Consider the following 27,328-nt stretch of genomic DNA (forward strand, 5'->3'; position numbering starts at 1 on the left):
CTGATGGGGAAAGTCAAACAGTTTTATGGTAATTTTAAGAGCAGTAAGACTCTAAAGTTTTAAAGAGGTCAAGAATATTCTCCCTCTGCTCTCTCATCCTTCTCTTCTCTCTCTCCCCCCTCCCTCTTCTCCCTCTCTCTCTCCCTCTTTCCCCTCTCTCTTTCCTTTCTTTCTCTCCTCTCCTCTCTCTCCCTCTCTCCCTCCCTCTCTCTCTTTCCTTTCTCTCCTCTCCTTCTCTCTCCTGCTTTCTTCTCTCTCTCTCCCTCTTCCCCCTCCCTCCCCTCTCATTTTTGAAAATCTTTACCTTCTGTCTTAGAACTGATACTGAGAATTGCCTAGGCAATGGGGGTTAAGTGACTTTCCCAGGATCACACAGCTAGCAAATGTCTGAGGCTAAATTTGAGCCCAGGATCTCCCATCTCCAGACCTGGCTCATTATCCACTATGCTTTCTTGCTGCTCCTCCTCTGATCTCTCTAGGAGAGAGTGGCCAGTTTAGTAGAAAGGGGACCAGCCTTCGAGTTCAGACATCTAATTGGGAACCAAGGCTCTGACCCTCTTTGCTATTTGACTCAAATTTTCTCATCTGCAAAATTAAGATCATCTTTTTCTTTCTCACAAGGCTGGGGGTAAGGGCAAGGTTAGGGATAGGGATGAAGGAGGTGGGATGATCCTGCTTCATACATTTGAAAACATTATGTAAATGTGAGCTGTCATTCTGAGCTTTAGGGGGAAAAGGATTGAGGATTCCTGCCTAAACCTAGTTGATAGTTAGAGAATTAGACTCTTTAAATAGTTGGCCTATGTTTGGCCTACTTAATATTTCCTAAATGGAAATAATTCATGTGACCAGACTGGTGCTGGGAGGATGAAGGAGAGATCCTCAGCTGCCAAAGTGATCTTGCTAAAGCACAGGTCTGAACTTCTCACCCTCCTTCTCAGTGAACTCCAGTAGCTCCCAGTCACTGCCAGGATCCAACAGAATATCCTCTGTTTGGCCTTGAGAGCCCTTCAGGATCTGGCCACTGCCTCCCTTTCCAGACTTCTTGCACCTCACACTCCCCCACATACTCTGATGTCCAAGGACACCGGCCTCCTTACTGTTCCTTTCATAAAACACCCCATCTCTGGAGCTTCTGCCATTTTCTCTAGCTGTCCCCCACTCCCTGGAATGCTCTCCCTCCTCCTCTCTCCCTCTTGGCTTCCCTGGCTTCCTTCGAGCCCCAGCTGAAATGGTTATTTCCACATTTTCCTGTAGAGAGCTCATTGGAACGTAGCTGTTCATACATACGGTCTCCCCTTTTAGACTGTCAGCTGCTGGTGAGCAGGGACTGTCTTCTGCCTGACCACAGGCACCCCTGCTGTCCAGCTGCTGTCCTTGATAAACTCTCAAGGTCTGAAGAAAAGCTCTGGGATTTCCCTGAAATGCCACAGGGAGATGATGAGAAAACGAAGCTCGGAACCGTAGGATGGATGCTGAGAGCCGGATGGATGGATGGATGAGTGGATGGGCGGGCTCTCAGAGCATTGACTGCAAGCAGCATTCCCAGACCCAGGGCTTTGTCTTTGTGAAGACCCAGAGCTCTTCGGGAACCCCTGGCTGTGTTTATTTGTGTCATTTCTGAGAGGAGACATCTTTCCACAAAGACCCGGCATCTATCTCTCTATGGAGTTTAAGTCATAATGTGGACCATGAGGACCAGGAAAGGGTTAAGAATGAGAAAATCATGCAGTGCCTGCCAGTTTCACTATTGGCTTCTCCCAGACTGATTTGTCGAAATAGCATAAATATAGTATCATTCCTCCCCAGACCTAAGAAAACCATCAATTGGAAGTACAACTGTAGCAATGCCACACGCTGCTCGGAGCCATAGTTTCACCGATTTAGAGCAGGAAAAGACCTTCAAGGTCATGTCCAAGCCCCTGCTAACAGAATGGAACTGAAAGCCAGAAAGTGGAAGAGACAAGGTCACACAGGTAGTAAGTAAGAAATGATGAGAGGAAACAGTAACAGATAAAAATCTGACTTCCGGGGAAATGGAGGTTCAAATCTTATTTCTGGCACAGCCTGGCTGTGTGACTCTAGGCGAGTCACTTAACCTCTAAAGGGAATTTCCTTATCTGGGATGAAAACAAAAATCTAATTTTTTTTAATAAGAAGAATTTATTTTTTTTAAGAGTTAGTTTTAACCAGTTCCCTGGTGGGTCTCAAACTCCAGGTAGAAGAAGAAAAAAGACCTGAGTTCAAATCCTGATTTAGATGCTAGATGGGTGACTTTGGACAGTCTCAGTTTCATCACCTGTAAAATGAGCATAATGATAGCATCTACCTCACAGGATTATTGTGCATATTAAATGGGATAGCATGTAAAGTGCTTCACAAAATTCAAAGTTCTATAGTAATGCTAGCTAATGTCAGAGCTGGAATAGGCTCTAGGGGTATCTAATCTAACTTTGCCATTTGCTTTGCAAGGAAGGAAAGCCAGAGAGTTGTTTTGCCCAAGGTTACCCAGGTAATTAGTTGGAAGACCCAGGACCAGAACCCAAGTCTTCTGATGGAGTCTGGTGTTCTTTAACTCTATCCCAATCAGGACAAGTAAGAGGAAGGCCTGCCATGGTTCACTGTTACTGACCTTAGAGATTCACATTTTAGCATGACCCTAAACTCCCAGACCTTCTCTTGACTCTGGAAGCAAACACAAACACCTCCGTTTCACTTTTAAAGCACTTTACAGCCTGCCCCTAATCTCTCTTTCTGGTTTCACTGGATATTCCTTTCCCTTTCATACTCTGAGATCCAGCCATACTGGCCTTCTCTCTGTTCCACACACCCAGACATTTAATTTCCCACTGCTGTTCCTTTGTACTAACTATTCTCCATGCCTAGAATGCCCTCCCCCTTTCCCTCCTCTTCCCTCCATTGCTTTCTTTTATTCCTTTAAGACCAGTGCTCAAGTTTGAGTCTCCCCAACTTAGTTTCCTTCTTCTCCATCGTCTTCATATTTAACTTTTAGTTATCCAACTCTTCGGGACCCCATTTGGGTTTGGGGTTTTTTTGTGGGGTTTTTTGACAGAGATACTGGAGTAGTCTGGCATTCCCTTCTCCAGGTTATTTTACAGATGAGGAAACTGAGGCAAGCAGGGTTGGATGACTTGCCCAGGGTCACCTGGCTAGTAAATGAACTTGAGTATTCCTGTCTCTAGACCTGGCACTCTCTTCACCTAGCTAGCCTGTTTTTAACGTCTTTGTTTTAATTCAGTTTATATTCATTTCACTTATACTTACACACATTCCCTAATGTCTCCCATTAGAGGTTGATCTCTTTCTAAGCAGAGATCGCTTCACTCTTTGTATCCCCAGTGCCTAGCACATAGTAGGAGCTCAATAAAACCCTTATTGGTTGATTGATTGATTTTCTCAGCTAACAAAAGTATCTGTACATAAAACCTTTTGAGCTGTTTTCGATGCTTTTGGTTTATTTCAGTTGTCCCATCAGCCTTCGCCGCTCTAGAGGGTGACATCGCCCTCTTTCAGATCACCAGGCTGGCATTTTAGCTCTAGTAAGGCTTCATAAATGCAGCCCCATTCCCCCAGGGCTAAGAAAGCCATCAATTAAAATTGTAGCTGTAGTGCTAACCACTCAGCGCTGAGAGTCATAGTTCAGATCTAGCAATGAGGGGACCTCTGAGGTCTAGTCCAAGCCCCTCATTTTACAAATTAACAAGCTGAAACCTGGAAAAATGAAGTGAGAAGGTCCCCACGAGAGCAAGGAGCAGAGCCAATATCTGAACCCAGGATCTCTGACTCCAAACCCAACGTCCACTGTAACCTCATCAACTTGGGAGACTCAGCAGCACTGGCTCTTTGGACTGATTTCAGGGATCCCCTTCCCCCCCCCCCCACCCCGCGGGCTCAGAACAGATAGAAGCTTCAAATTGGGAATTGGCCCATGGCACCAGGGTCCAAATGGATGGAGCCTGATCCCAGGAGAACCTGGAGGTCTAGGTGAGCTCTGAGCATTATTGCTTTGGTTCAGAGGCTGACCAAATACAGGATAAAGGGTAGGTACAAGGTGATGGCTAAGTTAGAAAGATCAAAGCAGAAGAGTGTCCAAAGACAAAAATAGACGACATTTCACAGATTCTTAAAAGGACTCATTGGACCCCTCACCTATTTCAACTTTTTGGGGGCTGCACATTGTGATTTCATGATGCAGAGAATTCCTGGTGAGAAAATACACTCTACCTAGGAAGCTTAGCACCTGCTCTGCAACCCAAGATTCTACAATGGTTGTGGGGAGGAGGGTCAGTCATGAACTTATTCTAGAAATATTGATTTCCGGGGGCAGTTGGGTAGCTCAGTGGATTAAGAGTCAGGCCTAGAGCTGGGAGGTCCTAGGTTCAAATTTGGCCTCAGACACTTCCCAGCTGTGTGACCCTGGGCAAGTCACTTAACCCCCATTTTGCCCACCCTTACCACTCTTCTGCTTTGGAGTCAATACACAATATTGACTCCAAGACAGAAGGTAAGGCTTTAAAAAAAAAAGGAAATATTGGTTTCCTCTGTAATTCTGTGTGTTTTTTTTGCATTTAAAAACAATATTCTGAGGAGGAATCCATAGGCTTTAGCAGATGCCAAAGAATCCTTAAAGGAAAGAAAGGAAAAGAAGCATTTATGAAGCTCCCACGATGTGCTAAGTGCTCTACAAATATTAACCTCATTTGATCCTCATAACAACCCTGAGAGGTAGTGCTATTATTCTGCCCATTTTACAGTTGAGAAAACCAAGGTAAACAGATTTAAGTGACTTGCCCAGAGTTATACAGCTAGTAAGTATCTGAGGCTGGATTTGAATTCAGGTCACCTAACTGCCTTACTACACTACCTAGCTAACACACAAGAAGGTTAAGAACCTCTGTCTTAGAGGAATCCCTGAAGCGGAAGGAAAGGAAAGGAAAGGAAAGGAAAGGAAAGGAAAGGAAATATGGATGGAAGGAAGGAAGGAAAGGAAAGATGGATGGAAGGAAGAGAAAGATGGAAGGAAGGAAGGGAAAGATGGAAGGAAGGAAAAGAAAAGATAGAAGGAAAGATAGAAGGAAAAAAGGAAAACATTTATTAAGTTTTTTAAAAGTGTTTACTATATAGGAGGTACCATGCTTAGTTCTTTATAATATTTCATTGGCCCTCACAACAATTCTGCAAGATAGATGCTATTATTATCCTCATTTTATAGGTGAGGGAACTGAGGCAGGCAGAGGTTAAGTGATTTGCCCAGGGTCACCTAGTTAGGAAGCATCCGAGACCAGATTTGAGTCTAGGTCCTCCCAGCTCCAGGCCTGGCACTCTATCTGTGGTGCTATCTAGCTGTCCCTGATGGAATTTCTTGTTCAAAGAACAGTAAGAGGCCAATGTTGTATATGTTTGATTTGATTTGATTCCCAAGATTTTCAAGTGGACTCAAAGGATATTAAAGCCTAAAAGGAACTTTTAAAATAATTTTATCCAACCCACTCTTTTTACAGGTAAAGAAACTAAGGCTCATCAGGCATCTTAGGTGGTTTTTTAATTTTAGTAAGACAGAGTCAAAACTAGAATTTGGGTTTCTTAAGTCTCACTCTTGTGTTTATTTATGCTCCGTGTTCTCTCCCCTCATCCTAAAATAGGTAGAAAATAGAAGCTGAGATCCAGTGACTCTCTGTAGCCCCAGGATTGCCATGAGTGGCATTTCTACAGTGCTGCCTCCCTAGTGGGTCAGGGTCCTTATTCAGAAGTGTCCCTCTTTGCATTTGTCCTCCTGCCATGGCCAGCTCCCTGATCTGCCATTTTCCTTTTGTGTATGTCTTGCCTAGGCTGACCGGGTTTGGGATCCACCACTGCTTTGCTAGGAGCATGATGGGCCACGAGGTGCCACTGCTCACCAACTTCTATGCTGACTACTATACCACAGCGGGCATAGCCTTAGCTTCCTGCCTGGCCATGTGCTTGGTGGTCAGGTTCCTGGGCCGCAGGGGCGGGCTGCTGCTCTTCATGATCCTCACAGCCCTGGCCTCCCTTTTGCAGCTCGGCCTCCTCAACCGTAAGTGGGGGATACGGGGCTGGGGAAGGAGGCTGGGGAATGGAGGCTGCGCTCAAGCTCAAGGGCCCCCCCCCATCCCATCTTCTCACCTGCAACAAGCCAATTCCAATTGGGTTCCAATGCCCTTAAGGGCCCAGGGGAGGACCGGGCCAGTAATACCACCAAGAAGAGAAGTACCATCAAATAGCAGCTCACATTTGTACACATTCTGTCAAGGACTGTCACAGGGCTTCAGGAAGCCGTCCCAAGAGAAAGGGCTCAGAGAACAGAGGCCGTTATTCTAAATCCAACAGCTTGGGGAAAAAAAATGCTTTGTTGGGGTAGGAAAAAAAAAAGATTTAATTAAGAACATTTATGGTAACTGATTTTATTGGGCTCTTTTGTCTACTCCGTGGATTAACAAAAGAGGAAAAAGTTATTGAAGCCTTCCCAAGTCTTTCCTGGTTGCACTGTTATTAAGTGAGATGGAAGAGTCTCCGAGGCCCTGTGGGGCCAACTTTTAATAAGTAAACACATTGCTACCTTATAGATCAAATGTTCTTGTATACAAAATTTAGTGGGGGGGAAAGGGGGGTGGGGGGAAGAACTCAGAACCCTTCTGTTTTTCAGTCAACTCTTCATGTGGAAGGTCTGACTTGATTTACAATAAATGTTTCCCAGTTCTGCCTTTTGTTTGAGCTATGGAATTTCTTAAGAAATTAGGAAGAATTGCAAAACAGAAGTGGGGAAGGCATCTAGTCACATTCTCATAAAAATAGGCACAGTGCAGCTTCCAAAGGACAAAGGCCACCTTTCTCACTCATAGGTAGAAATATCATGGTTGGTAGGCTGCCCCTTTGGCAGAATTGTCACAGAAAGGGACCCATGAATGAATGGAGCAGCTGAATTGTCCCCTGCCCCTGAAGAACCAGATACCCTGAGTCAAGGACTCAGGTTGCTCTGGGAAAGTTGGTATGGTTGGATTTTCCCCTTTGACACAAGGAAAACCAACAACAACTGCTTGGATTTTACTGTCTTAACTGTATAGGATATGGAACCATAGAATGTCAGAGCTGAGAGGGACCTCGGAGGCCCTCTAGTGCAGATCCCCTCATTTTACAGATGAGGAAACTGAGGCCCAAGAAGATAGATCAATTTTTCCAAGTTTACCACTTGATCTATTGACAAAACTAGAGTGAACACTTAAAACAATGAATATAGAAATGGTTTTTTCATGAAAATACATGTATAACCCAGATCAAATTGCTTACTATCTCTGAAAAGGGAGAAAGGGAGACAATTTGGATCTTACACTTTCAGAAAACTTATTACATGTAATTAGTAAGATAAAAGATCGTTTATAAAACTGGAGTGAAAACTCCATTCAACAGAAATAGAACCCTTTCCACCACATCATACAGCAGATAAGAAAAAGGAAACCCATCAGTGATCTGAGTTTTACTCTCATCCTCAAGACCTACATGGAAAAAAAAAAACAAACAATGAAATCTTTATCCAAAATCTATCCCTGGGCTTTCTTGCATAGTAGAGATGTGGTGCCTTTGGTTTTACAAAATAGTCCATTTGAAACATATGGGGTATTTCGTTTAGCTTATCTTATTTAGACATTCCCTGTTGAGCTAAGAGGTGGTGTGTTTTCTAAAGCTATGCCTAAGAAACAAAAAAGAATAAGGAATGAATTCTCTATGATGGAGCAGCTTGTTGCCTTCTCTTTTCTCAAATGGACCGTCACTTGGGTCAGAGAAAGAAGGGACTGTTCTAAGTTAATTGGGAGACTTGGGAATGAATTCCACCAGGAAAGGCAGAGATACCTGGGGGAGAGGAGGTTGCCTCAGGAGGTGTCACAGATTCTCCATTCTGGATTCAGGCTTAGACTCTCTCAGTACGTTCTATTGCGTAAGTACTGAGCTCACAAAAAAATGCCGTCTGGCTGGTTCAGTCCTCAAAGTACTTGATGCTTCCCTTGAACTCAAGCCAGGAACAGATTTTGAATAATTTTATGTGCTGTAAAACTCATTTCTTGATTTGGGGCTAAGACCTGCTGGGATGATGATTCTGGAAGGTTCATTTTTCTTTCCAAACTCCTAATGCCATGGGTTGGAAACATGGGTGTGTTTTTTTTTTCTCCTTTTTTCTGTCCTTACTTTCCCAACAAAGAAATCTTTGTACAGTCCAAGTGCTAATTCTCAGTGCCCTGTAACTTGTTATCACTGTGCATTCATTCTCAGCATCTCATTATGATTCTGGCCTCTGGCTGGGATCTGGGCTGGCAAGATGCTCATGCTGTGGGTCACACAGACTCCGAAGAGAGGTTCTTCCATCACAGTAGTGATTCGGATAGGAAATGAAGTGTATCTGTAAATAAGTTGCATAGAATTAGGCAATGACCCTATCACTGATGTGCTTGCTTTCTCTCCTTCTTTCTCTTGTTGGATTTCGTCTTTTCCTGTGGTGCATTTATTTTCTTGGATCCAGTGATTGGAAAATATAGCCAGCATCCAGGCTCAGGTAAGCATTTACCTCTTTCTACCATGCACCTCTTAATCATCTCATCTTTCTGCTATGTCCAAATGGGCACTTTTCTCAAGATTCAGAAAATTCATTGATCTTTTTATACACTTGATTTCCCTCCATCCACCCAAGTGTTGCAGATGAAGGTTGCTACAGGTTGGGAAGTATTATTTGTACTCTTCTATACCCTCCTGCTATCCTGCCTTTCACCAGAAACAGCTATTTATTATTCCTAATTTTTGTCCAGCTTGGCATGTGTCCCTTCACCTCTTCCCCTGGCAATGATCATCAACCCTAGCCTTTGGAATGAGCGTGAGTGCACTTTGTCTCATGGGCAGAGAGACCTGGGAAGTCCTAAGAACATGGAAGGCTTTGGCAGCCTTGCCAGCTGTGTTGCCTAGGGAAATGGTCAGTGCCTGCCCGAGCTTGTCGGGATCAGTGATGCAGTGAGATTACTGCCAGTTAGACATCCCTGACCTTGCCCTCTTTGGAATGGATGCCTCTGGGATTTCTTTACCATTCTCATAGTAGCTGCAAATCGTGAGCCTCACCATTCTGGCAGTAGCCCATGAACCCCAGAAGCACGGAGATGTTTCTGGCTGGATCCTGCCTTGACCGTGAGATTGGCTTCTGGTTAAAACACGTAGGCTCAACAGCCATAAACATCCAAGATGTTCCGTGTATTTTAGCAGTTCTCTCCCGGAGCCACAACGTCCTTCTGGGTCATGTGTGGAGAAGTAGAATTTCTGCATCATATTGGGAAAATTCCAATTTTCATTTTCTTTAATTACAAGAACTGAGAATGTCCTTGGACTATCCACGCCAGGGACAAAAAGGAAAAGGATTTCTGGGGCTTTTTTCATTCTGTCTGGATGAAAAAAAAAATTTGAGTGCTAAAATTTAAAGGAAAGTCACTGCCCTATTATAAGAACACAATAACTCCTCAATCCCTGGTATAATAATTATGTCTTTCATAAGGGCTGCTGGGAGAGGCTCCTGTCATTTGCAACAGTTGTATGAGCACTCACATTCTTAACACACAAAGGAAGCTCAGTTATCTGTCCTGGAGAGGTGATGAAACCCTCCTCTCAGAGGCATCTGATCTCATAATTCCCTGAGGTTTTGACTGGGTTTTATAGGAGACTAACAGAGTAGGAAAGGTCATTTAGAAGGATCTTTCTTGGCTCTCCTCCACCCCCTGCCTTTTCTCCCCTTGCTCCCCCCATTCCCACTTTGGTTCCCCATCTTCACTGCTCTCTCTTCCCTTTTTTCTTCAGGAATGAGTGAAAAAGTCAGAGAGAGATTCTCCACCACATTCTCCATCGTGGGTATGTTCGCCTCACACGCAGTGGGGAGCCTCAGCGTCTTCTTCTGTGCAGAGATCACCCCGACAGTCATAAGGTAAGTCCTCGAAAACAAAACATCGGAGGTGCCATTCTTCCCCGCCCCCCTCCGTCTCCAGACCCCACGAGTCTCTCCCCGTTCTAGGTAATGGTTTGAATCCCGATTTGCTCGAGTTTCATTGCCCGGGATCGGTAGACCCGTCTCTGGGACTTGGCGACATCTCCCCCCTGTGTGTTTGGTGGAGTTCATCCCTGAGTCATCCTCCGTGCCTCTAGCCCGAGTTCATTTGCCTGGGTGCGGCACGCTCTACTGGCCGCGTCTGCTTCATCATTTGTTTGTCTGAGTTTGCGGCTCTGACCCTGAAAACAAGAATAGAGGCGAGTCTAGCACCTGAGAGAGATGTGGGAGCTGGAGGGGGACAGGGTGTCGTGTCATACAGCGCAAGGCTGTGCTGGCGAGAGGAAGGGAATGAATTGGGTCATTTAGGAACAACCTTCTCTGACTGTGCCTGAGAAGCTGGTGCCCGAAGCAAAATGGGGGAAATTGAGAACTTCCAAAGAAGTGGGAGGGATGGAATGGAGGAGCTTTGGCCTTTCATGGGTATAAAGTGGGCATGGTGATCTTAGAAAGAAGCCTTATGATTGGCTAACTGGGGAGGGCAGAAGCAACCTATCTTTCCCCATTCTTGATGGTGTGATTACACCCAAGATGAAATAGGCATAGAAAGTCACTTCAGAGCAGCATCCTCCTTGCAGTGTCCCAGGGTATTCTCTAAGACACTGCAAGGAGGATGCTGCTCTGAATGAGTAGAAAGGATTTCTTCATCTGGGAGTTCCTCATACCAATGAAATCACAGATGTACACCATGACCTCAATTTATTTTCCTTTATAGATTGTCACTTTCACATTGATTTCTTTAAAACTCTTATCATCTGCCTTAGTATTCATTCTAAAGCAGAAGAGAGGTAAGGGCTAGACAATTGGGATTAAATAACTAGCCCAGGGTCACACAGCTACCCAGGACCTCCCAACTCCAGGCTGGGTGCTCTTCCACTGTGCTACCTAGCTGCCCCTTTCACGGTGATTTTTTTTTAATTTTCTAATGGCAAGACTGAATAGTAGATAGAGGTAAACTCAACAAAGCTTGAAGTTATTGAGTTATTTCATCACAGAACCATGAAAGATTAGACCTTGAATGCCTGACAGAGCAAGATCACAATTGCAAAGGATGTAATAATGACCATGTAATTACTGTTAGTGACTTCTGCAAGCACTTATCTCAATTCATAATAAAAACTGCAAATGATGGAGGTGGGGAGCACTGGGCTTGAGAAACAAGACAATTCAATCTAACAAGTGTTTATTCAGCAAAGACAAAAATAAAAAGCAGTCTCTGCCCTCCAGGAGCTTACATTCTACTGGGGGATACATCAGGTTACAAAAAAAAATCAATTATAATGAAATACATTTATCAAAATACTTTTTTTGGTGTGGGCAAGTCATTTCCTCTTTCTAGGACTTTTTTTTACCCATAAAATGAAGGCACTGAACCATCTAATCTCCAAGTTCTTTCTTACCTCTGATATTGATGTTATAGTAGATACAGTGCTAGGCTTGTAGTCAGGAAGATCTGTGCTCAAATCCAGCCTCAGATGCTTACTAGCTGGGTGTCATTGGGCAAGTCACTTCACCTCTGTTTGACTCAGTTTCTGCATCTGAAAAGTGGGAATAATAATAGCCCTATCTCAGGACTTTTCTTAAGGATCAAATGAAATATTATTTGTAAAGCACTTAGAGCACTACATACATATACATATATATATACACAGAGAGTGTGTACTATATATATAAAACATAATTATTATTATTTAAGTGGCTCTGACAATTTTGTTCATATAACAATTCCATTAATATCCAAAAAAATAGTTTGTATTTATATAACACCTTAAGTTTAACAAAATACTTTCCTCACAACAGTCTTCCAGGTAGTTGATATGTACCTTATTGTTATCTACATTTTACAGATAAGGAAACTGAGACTAGAAGTGGTTAAGTAACTTTCCCCAAATCTCCTAACTAGCTAGTGACAGAGCCAGGACTAGAACCCAGGTCTTATAATTCTGAGAATAGGATTCTCTCTACTATTCCATGTTGTTATTCAATTGTTTTTTTAGTCTTGTTCAACTCTTTGTGACCCTGTTTGGAGTTTTCTTGGTAAAGATACCAGAGTGGTTTGCCATTTCCTTCTCCAGCTCATTTTACAGATGAAGAAACTGAGGCACAGTTTTAATCAACTTGCCCACGGTCACACAACTAATAAGTATCTGAACCCAGATCTGAACTTGGGTCTTCATGACTTCTAGGCCACTGGGCCACCTATTCTGTAGTGCCATTATTTTCCCAGGCAGGAAATGGTCACCCAGGTATAAGCTTTTGGATCTAGAATTATTAAAACCTAGATTTCTTTTTTTAATTTAATTAATTTAGAATATTTTTCCAATGGTTACATGATTCATGTTCATTCCCTCCCCTTCTCCCTATCCCCTCCTGTAGCCAACATGCACTTCAACATGAAAACCTAGATTTCTTGACTTCAAATACTACATTTTTCTACATCGTGCTTATATTTATGACATAAATTAGGAACTAAGGTTATTATTAAGCTCTGGCTAAAACACCCAGTTCAATACTAAGTTCACCTTGTTTGCCTAATTTTCCCACACTAAAATATATACAGACCAACTCAAGCCCAGGGCAGGCTATGGACAGAACAATTAATTTAGCCTCTGGGGCTAAGTGATCTTTTTTTTTAAAGTTTGTATCTTTTTCCTGCAAGTTTTCAGATAATCATGCTGACAAGAGTTTCACATGACCTCATTTTGATTCATTCTCTTGGAATTTTTACAATATATTCCAAGCCTGAAGGCTTTTCAGTATCTGTTGGGTTTTTTTTTTAAACTATTTTAAAGTCATATCCTTAAAGAAAAAGCAATTATTAGGTGCAAGGTAATTCATTTTGCTCAGATCATCCTGAGCAAGTCAGCCTAACCCATGAAAGTGGTTTATTTCATGCCCACAGTGACATAATATTTGAAGTCAATACATCAACTTCAGTTGAGGTTTTTCCCTCTAAATTAAATATTTTTGTCATGTTCTAATAAGGAATGTTCTAAGTAAGGACTGTCATCAGTGGAACCCAAATCAAGATTTGATCTTGGTTGGTAGGTTTGAGACAAGCAATATCTTGCCTTTCTTTTACCTGGTTACATTCTATTCTTCTAGTGATTCTCTCGATTTACTTTGGGACTGTGACTTGATTGATCTTATTATCTGTTATTGCAGTTCTCTTCTTAGCAAGCTAAACCAGAGACTTCACGGCTTCCCTCTTACTCCTTTTCATAAATCTGAAACAATTATTTTAGTCCACAAGCTCACGAAATGTGATTTGCCAAAATGAGGAGCTCAGTTTTAACTCTTCATTACATTCCCCCTTGCTTGCAACTGACCAAAGCAATTTAATTTACCAAACATTTATTAAGTGCCTACTATGTGCTGGGCACTGGGGTTACAAAACAATTCTTGCACTCACACTCGCGAAGTTTACATTCCACTAGAATGTTAGAGAGTTTCCCCCTGAGGACGAAGAGAGAGCTGGAAGAAGGAATAAAGACAATCTTGGACCCTTCCACACAATAAAAGCCCCAAGAGAAATTGTTAGTGTGGTAAGGCTGGCCTTAAAGAGGGCTATTTCAGGTTGAAATGGCCATAGGAATAGTTGGATGCTCCAAGCAGAGGAGATCCCAGCCATTGAGGGAAATCCCAGGGTGAGATAATTTGAAGTCTCTGGTCATCTGGTTGGGATTCTACTAGGGCATGTTGGAAATGAAACACTCTCCTTTCCACCTTTGTCATTTTACTCGTTCCTTAACTCCCTCTCACATAAATCAGCCCAAGCCAAAGACAGCCAGGTGAGGGTGATTTGTCTAGGAGGAGCGGGAATTCTGTACACAAAGCCAACCCTTTTCCATAATGATGGCAGAGAGGGACAGCTTTACATTTTTTCTTCCAAACAACAAATATTTCCAATAATTAAGAACATAAGAACATTATATAAACATTATAACCAATAAGTAATCGTCTCAGAAAACCTCTCAACCATTTAGTCGTTCAGCTATACTTTTCCTGGGTTTGGAACTATAAAAGGTCGGGAGCATTTCCTCTTAGTGACTATCAAGACTCATTAGTATAAAATGAAATTTTTGAAGTTTTGAAGATTTTGTTCCAGAGAACCAGCACCTGGACTCTCAACCTTGGCCCAGATTCACCTTAGCATTTTGGAATAAGCGGTTCCAAAGGGATCCGCAGAATGTATTTGTGGGCCTACATTTCAAACACCGACCCACTGCCTCAGAGCTAAGGATTTCCAAGTGGCACCAGAAATTCAGTCAGGGAGTAAGGATTTATCATTTACTGTGTGCCAAGCATTATGCCAGGTGCTAAGAATACAAAGGCGAAGGATAAAACAATCTGTTCTTTCAAAGATCATACATTCTAATTGGGGAAACAAGTACATACAGAAATAGATAAAAAATAAATACAAAGTAGTTTTAACCCAAGGTTATCTGAGAAGGGTCCCTAGCATCTAGGGGAAAGAGATCATGAAAAGCTCCACTGTAGAAGGTGATGCTTGAGCCACATCTTCAAGGAAAAGAGGGATGCTGTGAGGCAGAGATGAGGAAGGAGCACATGGGAGATAGATGGAAGAAGAGAAGGCCAGTTTGACTGCATCTCAGAGGACAGAAGGGAACATAATGGCCAGCAAAGGCTAGAAAGATTGAGGGCAGACTACAAAGGGCTTCAATAGCTAAACAGGGGCATTTATATTTTATACTAGAGGCAATATGGAGCCACTGGAGTTAATTAAGTAAAGAAGTGGGCATGGACCAGTTTGAACTTTAGGAAAACTACTTTGGCAGAAGTGCTTGGAATGGCCTGGAGTGGGGAAGACTTTGGGCAATCAGACCAATTGGGATGGTGCTATAATCATCTTCTAGGAAAGGGATGATAATGACCTGAAGTAAAATGGTAACTGGATGAATTCAGAAAATGGGCCTGCTAAGAAAGAGGAGGAGATGATAGAAATGCTAAGATTTGATGACTGACTGGATATATAGGGTAAGGGAGAGTGAGGAGATGAAGATAATACAAGTTTATGAAGCTTGGGGACTTAGAAGAATGGTGGTACCTGAAAAAGAAATAGAGAAGTCTGGAAGAGGGAAGAGTTTGAGGGAAAAGATAATAAATTCACTTTTTCACATCCTGAATTTCAGATGTCTCCAAAACAGTTTGGAATATCTAATAGGCAGTTGTGAGACTGAAGCTCAGGGAAAAGCCTAGAGTTAGATATATGTCTGTATATTATCTTCATAAAGATGATAGGATTAAATCCAAAGGAGTTGATGAGGTTATCGAGAAAAAATAAGATGGATATATACATATATATATGTATGTATGTATGTATGTNGACCCTGGGCAAGTCACTTGACCCCCATTGCCCACCCTTACCACTCTTCCACCTAGGAGCCAATGCACAGAAGTTAAGGGTTTAAAAATTTTTTTTAATTAAAAAAATTAAAATTAAAAAATTAAATATATAAATTATGTTAATTTATATTATATATAAATTATTAAATATATAAAAATTTTTAAAAAAAGAATTGGAAAGTTAGGGAAGCAAGAATGGGAATGTTGAAGTTCCGTAGTATAAGTAGAGTAACTGGAGGGATTAGGAAGATGCTGAGTTCTGAATTCCTTGAGAAAGGAAGAAGAATGACTTTGGGGCTACTGGTATACAACTGCCACCAGTTTTCAGAATGGGAAACTTTTTTTTTTTTTAAACATTTTGACTGTGGAGGGGAAGATCTGCAAGTAGCAGAGGAGATGACTCTGACTCCTGTTCTAGGACCATTGCATTGGAGTGGGAAAGAAGGCAGAGCCAGGGCTAGAGAGGATGCTTGGGAATGCTGTCATCAAGGGAAAGTCGGGTCTCAGGGAGGGCTAATAGATGGAAGGTGTGTGAGAAAACAAGATCTAGGAGAAAGGTAAATTTGTTCACTCTAGAACAGGAATTCCAGAGGGCACGATGAAAAGAGGAGGGGAGTAGGTTGTGGGCATAGTAGTTGAGGAGAATAGGGACAAGATATTGGGAAGCAGAGGCTGTTGATAATCTGCTATATGTCTCATGATTGATTAATACAGAGAATGAGAGGGAAGCAAGAGGAGGAAGGTTATTAGCNCAATGCACAGAAGTTAAGGGTTTAAAAATTTTTTTTAATTAAAAAAATTAAAATTAAAAAATTAAATATATAAATTATGTTAATTTATATTATATATAAATTATTAAATATATAAAATTTTTTTAAAAAAGAATTGGAAAGTTAGGGAAGCAAGAATGGGAATGCTGAAGTTCCGTAGTATAAGTAGAGTAACTGGAGGGATTAGGAAGATGCTGAGTTCTGAATTCCTTGAGAAAGGAAGAAGAATGACTTTGGGGCTACTGGTATACAACTGCCACCAGTTTTCAGAATGGGAAACTTTTTTTTTTTTTAAACATTTTGACTGTGGAGGGGAAGATCTGCAAGTAGCAGAGGAGATGACTCTGACTCCTGTTCTAGGACCATTGCGTTGGAGTGGGAAAGAAGGCAGAGCCAGGGCTAGAGAGGATGCTTGGAGATGCTGTCATCAAGGGAAAGTCGGGTCTCAGGGAGGGCTAATAGACGGAAGGTGTGTGAGAAAACAAGATCTAGGAGAAAGGTAAATTTGTTAACTCTAGAACAGGAATTCCAGAGGGCATGATGAAAAGAGGAGGGGAGTAGGACGTGGGCATAGTACAGTTGAGGAGAATAGGGACAAGATATTGGGAAGCAGAGGCTATTGATAATCTGCTATATGTCTCATGATTGATTAATACAGAGAAAGAGAGGGAAGCAAGAGGAAGAAGGTTATTAGCCATTGCTGTTCAGTTGTTTCAATTGTGTTCAAGTCTTTAGAATTCTACTTGGGGGTTTCTTTTTTTGGGAGGGGGATAAACATTTATTTTTTTATGTTTTTTTTCTATATAATTCATTTTTGTAAGTGAGTTATCTTATAAAACAAAAACCTCAAAATATAAACCCACCATTTGGGGTTTTCTTGGCAAAGATACTAGAGTGGTTGCCATTTCCTCCTCCAACTTATTTTACAAAAGAGGAAATTGAGGTAACTAGGGTTAAGTGGCTTGCCCAGAATTACACAGCCAGTAAGTGTCTGAGGCTGGATTTGAATTCATTTCTTCCTGACTCCATGCCTGACGTTCTAGCTACTTCACTACCCTGCCCTGGTGGTTCCCCATTACGGAATCAAACTTCATCCTCCATGACAGGTAGGGAGGTTCATCACTATACCATAGTAGGTAGCAAACAAATAACAAAGCTCAGAGGCTCCAAAATTGTTTAAGGGCACCTGGCCTGAGTCTGGGTAGCAAGGAAATAGATTGGGACCATATCTGGCTGAAACAATACTATTCCTTTGATCTGGAATGGAATGTCTTTGAGAGGCCCTCCTGAACCCAACTGTCTTCTCAGTCTTTTGCTACAATAAAGTACCCCAGCCGCTGCCCAACAACTATTTCATCAGCTGCTATTATAGTCCATCAGAATAATTTTTGCAATCTTTTTCCCCTGCGGGGGGGGGGGGGAAGAAGAGAAAAAAAAAGAGGCCATATATGGTATTATAAATTGGAAACCATGAAATCTGGATTGCTTTGTCCCTAATTAATTAACCGCATGACTTTAGAGGAGTTGCTTTCCCTCCCTCAGCCTCAGTTTCTTCATCCATAGACTAATGGGGTTAGACTAACTGACCTCTAGCAGTGTGATTCCACGATCTGGTGAGAAGAGTGTGAAAAGGCATGAAATTGTTGGTGAGACTAATTCAGTGGCCCTTCTCATATTCAGAGCCAAATTCTTCCACCTCTCCTTTGAATCATTTGTACACAGCTTGCTCATTCCTATCTATGGCCTCGAGCACTTTATTCCTTTCCCCTGAACACCCTCCCATCTCTTCTAGATCTAGCTCAAAACTCTCCTCCTCCAAGAAACTTCCCAAAATAACTCCACCCACTCATCTCTCCTTCCCCCTAGCACTTGTACACCCATATTTTATGCAATATTATCTCGCAGTTGTTCTCTAGTTATATGTGTCTATGTATTGCCTACCCAACTGGGTTATAAGCTCAGCAGCAGCAGATTGAGTGTTTTCTGCTTTGCTTATTTTCTCCTTGGTGGTGGTTTGTTGTTTTTTTTAATGTCGCTGAACATGACTATGGAATAACCTAAAAAAAAAAAAAAAAAAAAAAAACTGGAAAAGGAGCCTGAAGACCTAGGTGTTCCGCATCTAGTTCTATTATTTGTGGTTGTTCAGTCGTTTCAGTCACTTCTGACTCTGTGACCCTGTTTGAGATTTTTAAAAACACTGGAGTGGTTTGCCATTTCCTTCTCTAGCTCATTTTACAGATGAGGAAACTGAGGCAAATAAGATAAAGTGACTTTGCCCAACCACTCTAATAATCATTGCTTACACTTATACATTCCTTTATTGTTTCAAAGTACTTCGCAAACAGTATATCATTTAAGCCTTGAAAAAACACAAAAAGCAAGTATTATTAACCCCTCTAGAAAGATGAGGAAATGGGGATTCCCCAAGGTCATGCAGCAATTGAGTAGACAAATCAGGTCTTCTGACTTCAGTTGTGATTGAAAGTACTTCTGTAGCCCTTCTGTGTAAAAGTAGAGTAGAATCATTTTGGAAAGTGCTCAGTGAACACTTGATATTTGATTGATTCAGCCCAGCAAAACCATCCACAATCTGCTGGGTGGGTGAATGATTGGCTCAGAAGGGCCAGGTCCTGGGGATCCCAAAGCCCTTACTTTCCAGCTTCTACTCTAAAATGATCACATTCTCTGATTAATGATGGAGAGGAAAATCTAGTGATTGGGAACATGGGAATGTTTCTCTGCTTGGTGATATTTGGAATCTGTTCAAAATCTCCAAAAGATGATGACTCGATAAAGTCAAATAGTAGATGGTAACTTTAAGTTTGAGTCCTCAAATATTTTTGGTCCCAATACTCACCCTTTGGCTTGTTAGCAAATGTTCCTATATGCCCTGTTCAATCAGAAAAAGGATAAATTTTAGCATTTACTGTAAAAGTGCATAACTGTAACAATAGCTAGCGCTAGCATGGCACTTTAATATTTGCAAATCAGTTCACATCTTTTATCTCATTTGAGTCTCACTACAACCCTGGGAAGTAGGTGCTACTATTATCCCATCTTACAGGTAAGGAAATCAAGGCAGGCAAGTTAAATTACTTTCCCAGGGTCATACTGCTGTTAAGTGACTGCTGCAAGATTTAAACTCAGGTCTTCTTCACCCCATAACAATTCCCCCTACTTAGCTAAAGATTTTGTTTTTCTTTTCTCAACATAGCTAGAATTTTGTTAATTATATTTCATTAGGATAATGTTATTTATGAAATATTACTTATATTCTTTTTTTTTTTAATCCTTACCTTCTGTTTTAAAATCAATACTAAGTATTGGTTCCAAGGCAGAAAAAGAGTAAGTGTGGGGCAATTGGGATTAAGTGACTTTCCCAGGGTCACAGAGCTAAGAAGTGTCTGAGGGAAGTTTTGAACCCAGAACCTCCCTGCTCTAGGCCTGACTCTGTCCACAGAACCATTTTGCTGCCCCTCTTGACAAGCTTCGTTTTCTCTAAGAGACCCAATAGCAAGGAATCCCTGACTTAAAGATTCAGTGATGGAAAGGAATAGGTTTTATTGATCCACCGAGTATTTATGTATTGAACACAGAGCTAGATATGGCATGTACACACACACACACACACACACACACACACACACACACACACACACACGCAAGACACAGCTCCTCTCAAGATATACACTTGTAAAATGTTGAATAATGGTGCAAGGCAATGTATGACTAAGTGACAAAGATCAGCAGGATGTTCAGGGTTGGAATCCACTTAAGACTTTTAGTCCTTCTGTTTATTTCCTCATCTATAAAATAGGTATAAGGGGCAGCTCTGTAGCTCAGTGGATACTCAGGTCTAGAGTCCAGAAGACACAAGTTCAAATCCAGTCTCTGACACTAGTTCTGAGACCTTGTGAAAATCTTTTAGCCCATTTGCCTAGGAAGCAGATAGTTACTCCATGAATAAAGTAAAATCTGAGTTCAAATCCAGCCTCAGACACTTACTAGCCCTGTGACCCTGGGCATGTCACTTAGCCTCTGTTTGCCTTAATCCACTGGAGAAGGAAATGGTCACCCCCTCCAGTATGGTCCATGGGGTCACAAAGGGTCGAATGCTTCTAAACAGCAAAATGGGTCTGCTGTGAAGGTACGCCCCCATCCTTCAGTTCACAAAAAGGAAGAGACGTTCTTGAGTAAAAGGTCTTGAGTGTAACTAAAGGTAACAGTTGTGATTTATATTTGTCCTAGAGGAACAATTTCCTTAATTCTTCATTGAAGCCCCTGCTGCCCTTCCCTAGCCCAATAACATGGAGTCAGGATGGCCCTGGGGGTCTTCAAGACTCCACTGGAGCACAACAGCAGAGCACAGACCCAGTGAGCATCTCAGAAACGTGACCACCAAAGAGATGAGTTGTTCGGACACATGAAGATAGTCATTGGGTAAGGCAAAGAGAGACTAAGTCGGTGGAGTTGATTCCCAACCAGGTGACGCCAAGCATCAGTTGAATCTGAAGCATTTAGAAAAGTCCAGTGACATTTGCAAACAGCAAAATGGCGGCCAATGGACAGTTGTCAAAATAAATAGATCATTTTTTTTTTAAAAAAAACTTCAAATTGGCTCTAAAAGTAGCAAAGAGCCATTATGGGGAAATGGCCCTCTTAGTGTGGCTGCACTTTCTGAAGTTTTGTAAGTAATGACCAAGGTTGGATCATTTTCCCCAAGAAATGTGAACTAAGCCTGGCCTCTAGTGTCGATGTGGAGAAATGCAGAGAGTTTATCTCAGTACAAGCTGCTATCTCTTATGCCAGCTTACAAAAGAGTTATTGTGTTCCAAAAGTTCAGTTTTAAGTTGGTCATTTGGAACCCTGAATGGATGTTTTCATAGAAATGTTGTTGTTATCCAAGATGGCAGGAGGCCAATCCAAAAAAAAAAAAAAAAGTCTATTTAACTTACTTAACTAAGATTGCTGAGATAGGATAGATCCCAAACCCCCATATGTCATCAGGTTGCTTTGAGGAAATGCATTTAGCATTCAAGAACACCAGAAAAGCCTTGGTCCAGAGTCTTAAAGATCCCCAGGGCCACCCTGGCTCCATGCTACAGTTGTTGGGCTAGGGAAGGGCAGCAGGGGCTTAAATGAAGAATTAAGGAAATTGCTCCTCTAGGAAAAACGTAAATCACAACTGTTGCCTTTAGTTACACTCAAGACCTTTTACCCAGGAACTTCTCTTCCTTTTTGTGAATTAAAGGATGGGGAGGTGCCTTCACAGCAGACCTGAGAAGCATGGACTCCCCCTATTTCCAGTTCCTGGGGCCCAGGCTTGGGAGAAAAAGGAATGGAATCTCCCTCGTTATTATTAGGACATTTGGGGGCCCCTTTTGGCTCCCTGGACACTTTTCTTCCAAAAGCTCTAAGGATACACTCAACTAATCACGTTCTCTTTCTACTTCCACTACTTCTGGCTTAAGACCAGCCTCTCCTTTGAGATACCCCTGTGGAACAAAACTCCCTCTCTGCACCTAGTAAATATTTGACATATTATATTATGTCCTCCTCAGCCCTTCTGTAGATTCGTATGTTTTATTTACTACTAGAAACAAAGAGAGGAAGCATGAAACTGGAGATAAAAGACTGACCGCCAAGCCTGGAAGACCTGTGCGGGTCTGGGTCTTAAACTAATAGACCAGTTAAGAATAATGGCAAGCAAAAAAGTCCCTTCTCTGGAATTGTTTCTCTTTTTCGTCTTACTGAGTGAATGCTCCATTTAGATTGTTTTTCTGCTGGGAATAAACCCGCTCCAAGCACAAAGTTGAGCAGATTTCATTTCCTTCAACTGAGGACAATGACCAGACTGCAATATGTGCATATGTCTCAGTATTGTCTGTGTCCTATATATTTCTGCAGATCAAAGCACATTTGGGCATTCCGTGCTTTAAGAAATGTGGAGTCAGTTACTCTGCTTGCCCCTGCTGATCCAGAGAGAGGCTGAGTTTATTTCTCTTCCTCTCCAAGAAGAAGCCTGAACTGGTGTTATCAGGGACAGCTTAGCTAGCACAGTGGATGGAGCTAAGACCTAAGTTCAAATCCAGCCTCAGACATTTAGTCATCGTGTATCTCTGGGCAAGATACTAACTTGTGGGTGCCTCAGGTTCCTCTGCAAAATAGGGATAATAATAATAGTGCTTACCTTATAGAATTATTAGGACAAAATGAGAAAACATTTGTTAAGGTGTTTTGCAAACCTTTAAAGTTCTATATAAATGCTAGCTACATTATTGTTATATTACTATTATTATTAACAGAGGCCTGGGAGATGATGAATCTGTTCCCTCGAATATGTGGTATGTCACAAAGGCTTCCTGAGCTTATGGACAATGTCATATCTAAGTGGCTATTTTAGGTGGAAGTGTTATTTGTTAATTTGTTATTAATTATTTGTTAATAGAGGCATTGAATTATGCAGAACTTTATATTTTGAGCTTCCAGATTTTATCTGCCCATTTATTTAAATGATTTTACCTGCCCATGTAGGAACATAGGATCTTGGAGCTAGAAGAGAAACTTAGAATTCATCACATTCAATCTCCTTGTTTTTCAAATGAGGAAACTGAGGCCTGTAGAGATCAAATTACTTATCCAAGAGCACAGCACAAGTAGAAATAGCTTATGGAATTTGGGCTGGAGGGGCACCTAGTATTACAATAGTGATAGCTAATACTGATGTAAGACTTTAAGATATCTAAAGCACTTTACATCCATGATCTTCATTTGATCCTTGTAACCACCCTGTGAGGTGGGTACTCTTTTTACCCCCATTTAACAGATGAGGAAACTGAGGTTTAAAGAAGCTGAGTCAGTAAGTATCAAAGGTGGGATTTTATACCTAGGTCTCTCCTATCTCTGTGCCCAGCCAGAGCTCTTTTCATTACACCAAAGTGCCCCTTGCTAAGAAAATACCTGTTCTCCACCCCACAACCCCCAGAAAATAGCATCCTCCACATTTTAGCTTCTCCTTTTTAACTTCTGCACAAAGTCTTGCTTTGTAAAAATTAATCCCAGGACACAGACTCCTATACAACAGCCCCTGAATCCCATACTGATTTCCTGTAGTGCAGGCTGCCCATGTCCAAGGGCTTTGGTCTACATTGTAAATGAACAGTTATGAAAGGGAAGAATAAGCGAAAAATGGAGGTGTGGACCTAAGTGGCTGCTCCCTATCTACTCACACTTCAGCAACAAAGATTTGTTGATAATTATTACAAATCAATGGTTTTCCTACTATCTCCCAATAATTATCATCTTATATTTACAAGTCACATTAGTGCCGTCTTCATTTTAATAATGGTTACTCTCACTCCTGTTGCATTGAGTAGTATCCAATTGTGCCTTAAGGACAAAAAAGTATCACTTTGTAGGCTCACCTGAAGAAATATATCTTGACCTTCTAAAAATAATATTTAATAATATGGGAGGCCCACTTCCACCCTGCTGTTAGTGCTGCCTATTTCATAGGCTCCATCCATGTCTCTATCCATCAAGACCAGTAATAACAATTTGTACACATAATTTGTGCAACTACCTCTTCCTTTCTGCTCCAGATCTATTCCTGGACTTGCTCTCTTCTCCCTTTGCCCCACCCCAGATTTACTAAGGTGTTGCAAAAATATGTTTAAAAATAAGGATTTTTTTCCTTTGCATGATATTCAAGTTAGGAATTAGACTTGTGGTTTCATCCATAAAGAGAACTCCTACATAAGGAAATTCCTCTATCAGTGCAGGTGCCTGGCAATTTCTCTGCAATTTATAATCTCAAAAGTTGCCTTGAGCACTAAGAGGTTAAAAAACTTACCCAGTATCACACAGCCAGTATGGACAAGACTCAGCACTTGAACTCAGGTCTCTTGGCTCCTTAGAAGAGTTCACAACCTAATGGGAAAGACAACATTTAAACCAGATGGTGGAATCTTTTTTCTTTTTAACCCTTACTTTCTTCAGTCTTAGAATCAATACTATTCCAAGGCAGAAGAATAGTAAGGGCTTAAGCAGTAGGAGTTAAATGACTTGCCCAGGATCACATAGATAAGTGGTCAAATCTTGAATAAGCCAGGTGGTCAAAAAAAATTTTTTTTAACCTTTACCTTCAGTCTTAGAATTAATACCTTGTATTGGTTCCAAGGCAAAAGAGTGGTAAGGGCTAGGCATGGAAGTTAAGTGACTTCTTCAAGGTCACATAGCTAAGTGGTCAAATCTTGAACAAACCAGGTGGTCAAATCTTTTTTTTTTTTAATCTGTATTAGAATCAATACTGTGTATTGGTTCCAAGACAGAAGAGTGGTAAGAGCTTGGCAATAGCAGTTAAGTGACTTGCCCAGGATCACACAGCTAGATGGTCAAATCTTGAACAAACCAGGTAGTCAGATCTCTCTTTTTTTTTTTTAAACCCTTACCTTTCTGTCTTAATATCAATTCTAAGGTAGAAGAGTGGCATGGACTAGGCAATCAGGATAAAGTAACACCAGATAGAAAGTGTCTGGAGCCACATTTGAACCCAACTCCAGGCTTGGCTCTCTATCCACTATGCTACCCAAATGGTCAAATCTTGAGAAAGGGCATCAAACTACTTACATATGGGATATTTGGGAAATAATCAACAGGGAAGGCACTAGAATTAAAGAGGGATGGAGAAAGACTTCCCTGTAGAAGGTGTGATGTTAGCTGGGACTTGAAGGAAATAAAGGAATCCAGAAGCAGAGATGAGGGGGAAGAACATTCATGGCTTGAGGGGACAGATGGTGAAAACACCCAGCAACAGAGATGGAAGTGTCTTGTTTGAGGAGCAGCAAGGAGTTCAGTGTCTCTATGCTGAAGAGTATGCTGGGGGGAGTAAAAGCTGTCCACAGACCAGAAAAGTGGAGGAAGACTAGATTGGGAAGGGCTCTGAATGTCAAACAGGATTTTACATTTGATCCTAGAGATGATTTAGGGAAACACTGGAGTTGGGGTTGGAAGTCGGGAGAAGCTGCTTATATGTTCACTCTGTGTAAAGGTATTTTTACTGTAAATTACCCAGAAATTGACTGGCAAACTTTCCATAAAATATTTTTTTTTTACTGAAAAAAGTATGCCCATTCCATTGATTTTTGTATTTGAAGTGGTTAAGGAATTCTTCTTTGGCTTTAACAAACTTTCTGAAATGAAAAAGAAAAAAGTAGGGGGAGGAGGGAGGTTGCCTCAGGGGACTCAGACGTCCAGAAAAGTGCTAGGTCAGCTACAAAGAGCGGCGTCCTTCTGAAGCCTCTTCTCTTGTCTCCCGTCCCTTGAGCAGGTGCGGAGGCTTGGGCTTGGTCCTGGCCAGCGCCGGCTTCGGCATGCTGACCGCCCCGATCATAGAGCTGCACAACCAGAAGGGCTACTTCCTGCACCACATCATCTTTGCCTGCTGTACCCTCATCTGCATCATCTGTATCCTCCTCCTGCCGGAGAGCAGGAACCAGAACCTGCCCGAGAACATCCTCAACGGCGAACATTACACCCGGCAGCCCCTCCTGCCCCACAAGAAGGGAGAGCAACCCCTCCTGCTCACAAACTCAGAACTCAAGGATTATTCCGGCCTCCACGACGTGGTCGCCATGGGGGACGGGCTGCCCGAAAACGCCACGGCAAACGGGATGAAGTCCATGTAACTGGGCTGGCTTGGTCACTTCAGAAGAGGGAGCCCTCGGGGGTCGGGTTTTCTTTTTTTGTCTGGCACAGGTTTACAGACCTGTAACGACGGCAGGTACGGCCAACTCCGGAAAGGAAAGGAAAGGAAAGGAAAGGAAAGGAAAGGAAAGGTCAAATCCGCTGCTAAAGCCACTTAATCTACAGGACACTTTCAACCGGTGTGAGGAAATTTCTGCTGACTGGAAAGCAACAAGATGGTGTATTTGAGGAAAGGAACTGGCTGGAGAGATCCCTTCAAAGACTTTCTTTTTCTGCCTCTAAATGTTTGTATTTATTTTGGTCATTTTTACAAGAAGCACTTTATTTCCTTTTCCTCTCATTAATCACAAAGTACAATGACCCTTCTCTTAAGGAGAGGCACAGCCATTCCAAGGAAGAGACTTTTCAAAACAAACAAGCAAACCAAACCTAAGGAGGCATCTTTTCTAGAGAAGATGAACACACAACTACTACCCAGAAGAGCAAAAAGCGATTTCTCCCTGTCCCCAAACCCTAAGGCGGCTGCCGGCTGTTGCATATAAGCAAATGACACTGTTGTGAATGAAACTGACTACATTTTAGATGGGGAGGGGGGAGTAAAATTCATTAGGTTTTGATGGTGAGTCTGTATGTGGTTTAAAACAAAAGAAGCGTCATTTTCTACATGTAAGGTAAGACTTTCCCCATTTCATAATTAGAGCAAGCAGTTCATAAATCCCAATAAAGCAGGTATGTGGGTCTTCTTTCAGGATGGTTCTTTTGTATTGAATAATGGCTTTTGAAGCTCCTTTGGGAAAGATCCCAAGCATTTCATTCAAAATGAAGACAAACCAATGGCTGTGGACCCAGTTTTCTGATGCCAGGGCTGCCTAATGAAGCGATTTACTGGGGCAGGACATGGCATCAAGAACCTGAGACTCATGGCCCCTACCCAGACGCCTTTCAGCTAAAATCTCCCTCCATCATTAGCAGGATCAGCCGCAGACAGACTCTACTTGAAAGAAGAGTGGCTGCTTTCTAATCCTCAGATGAGAACGAAAAGTGACGCTGACGATGATAGTAAACAAACAGAGGGAAGGTGGTACAAAAACCTTACCAGGTATACATGTTTAGAGCACACACCCTGGGAGAAAACACTTGCTTATGTTTTACTATCAACTAGTGATTGATAATTTTCTGACACATGGATTAGCCTCCAGGTGGCTTCTCCCAATCTTTGTCCACTTCACTGCATATCAGGGCACAAGCAGGGCAGGAAAGAGAGATGAAACTCAAATCGGTCTATTTTCTATCCAGATCCTTCCCCAAAAAAAAGAAAAAGAAAAAGAAAAAAAGAGAGGATAGAAAAAGGAAATTCTACAAAATAATAAAAACAAAA

At 41.9% G+C, this 27,328-nt stretch overlaps 1 protein-coding gene across 3 annotated transcripts in view; it reads left to right on the plus strand.

Moving 5' to 3' along the window:
• SLC22A23 (solute carrier family 22 member 23) overlaps positions 1 to 27,328 on the plus strand; it is a 274,005-nt gene extending 246,677 nt beyond the window's left edge. For 2 of the 3 annotated variants that reach the window (XM_044668041.1, XM_044668049.1), the window contains 4 exons: positions 5,850 to 6,076; positions 8,552 to 8,584; positions 9,865 to 9,988; positions 25,574 to 27,328. In XM_044668041.1, the coding sequence (XP_044523976.1) occupies positions 5,850 to 6,076; positions 8,552 to 8,584; positions 9,865 to 9,988; positions 25,574 to 25,931 (742 nt within the window). In that variant the 3' untranslated portion in view covers positions 25,932 to 27,328. Of the gene's footprint in view, positions 1 to 5,849; positions 6,077 to 8,551; positions 8,585 to 8,719; positions 8,744 to 9,864; positions 9,989 to 25,573 lie in introns of all 3 variants that reach the window. The other variant, XM_044668059.1, reaches the window with a different exon arrangement.

Source organism: Gracilinanus agilis, chromosome 1 (genome assembly GCF_016433145.1).
Source record: "Gracilinanus agilis isolate LMUSP501 chromosome 1, AgileGrace, whole genome shotgun sequence".
NCBI lineage: Eukaryota > Metazoa > Chordata > Mammalia > Didelphimorphia > Didelphidae > Gracilinanus > Gracilinanus agilis.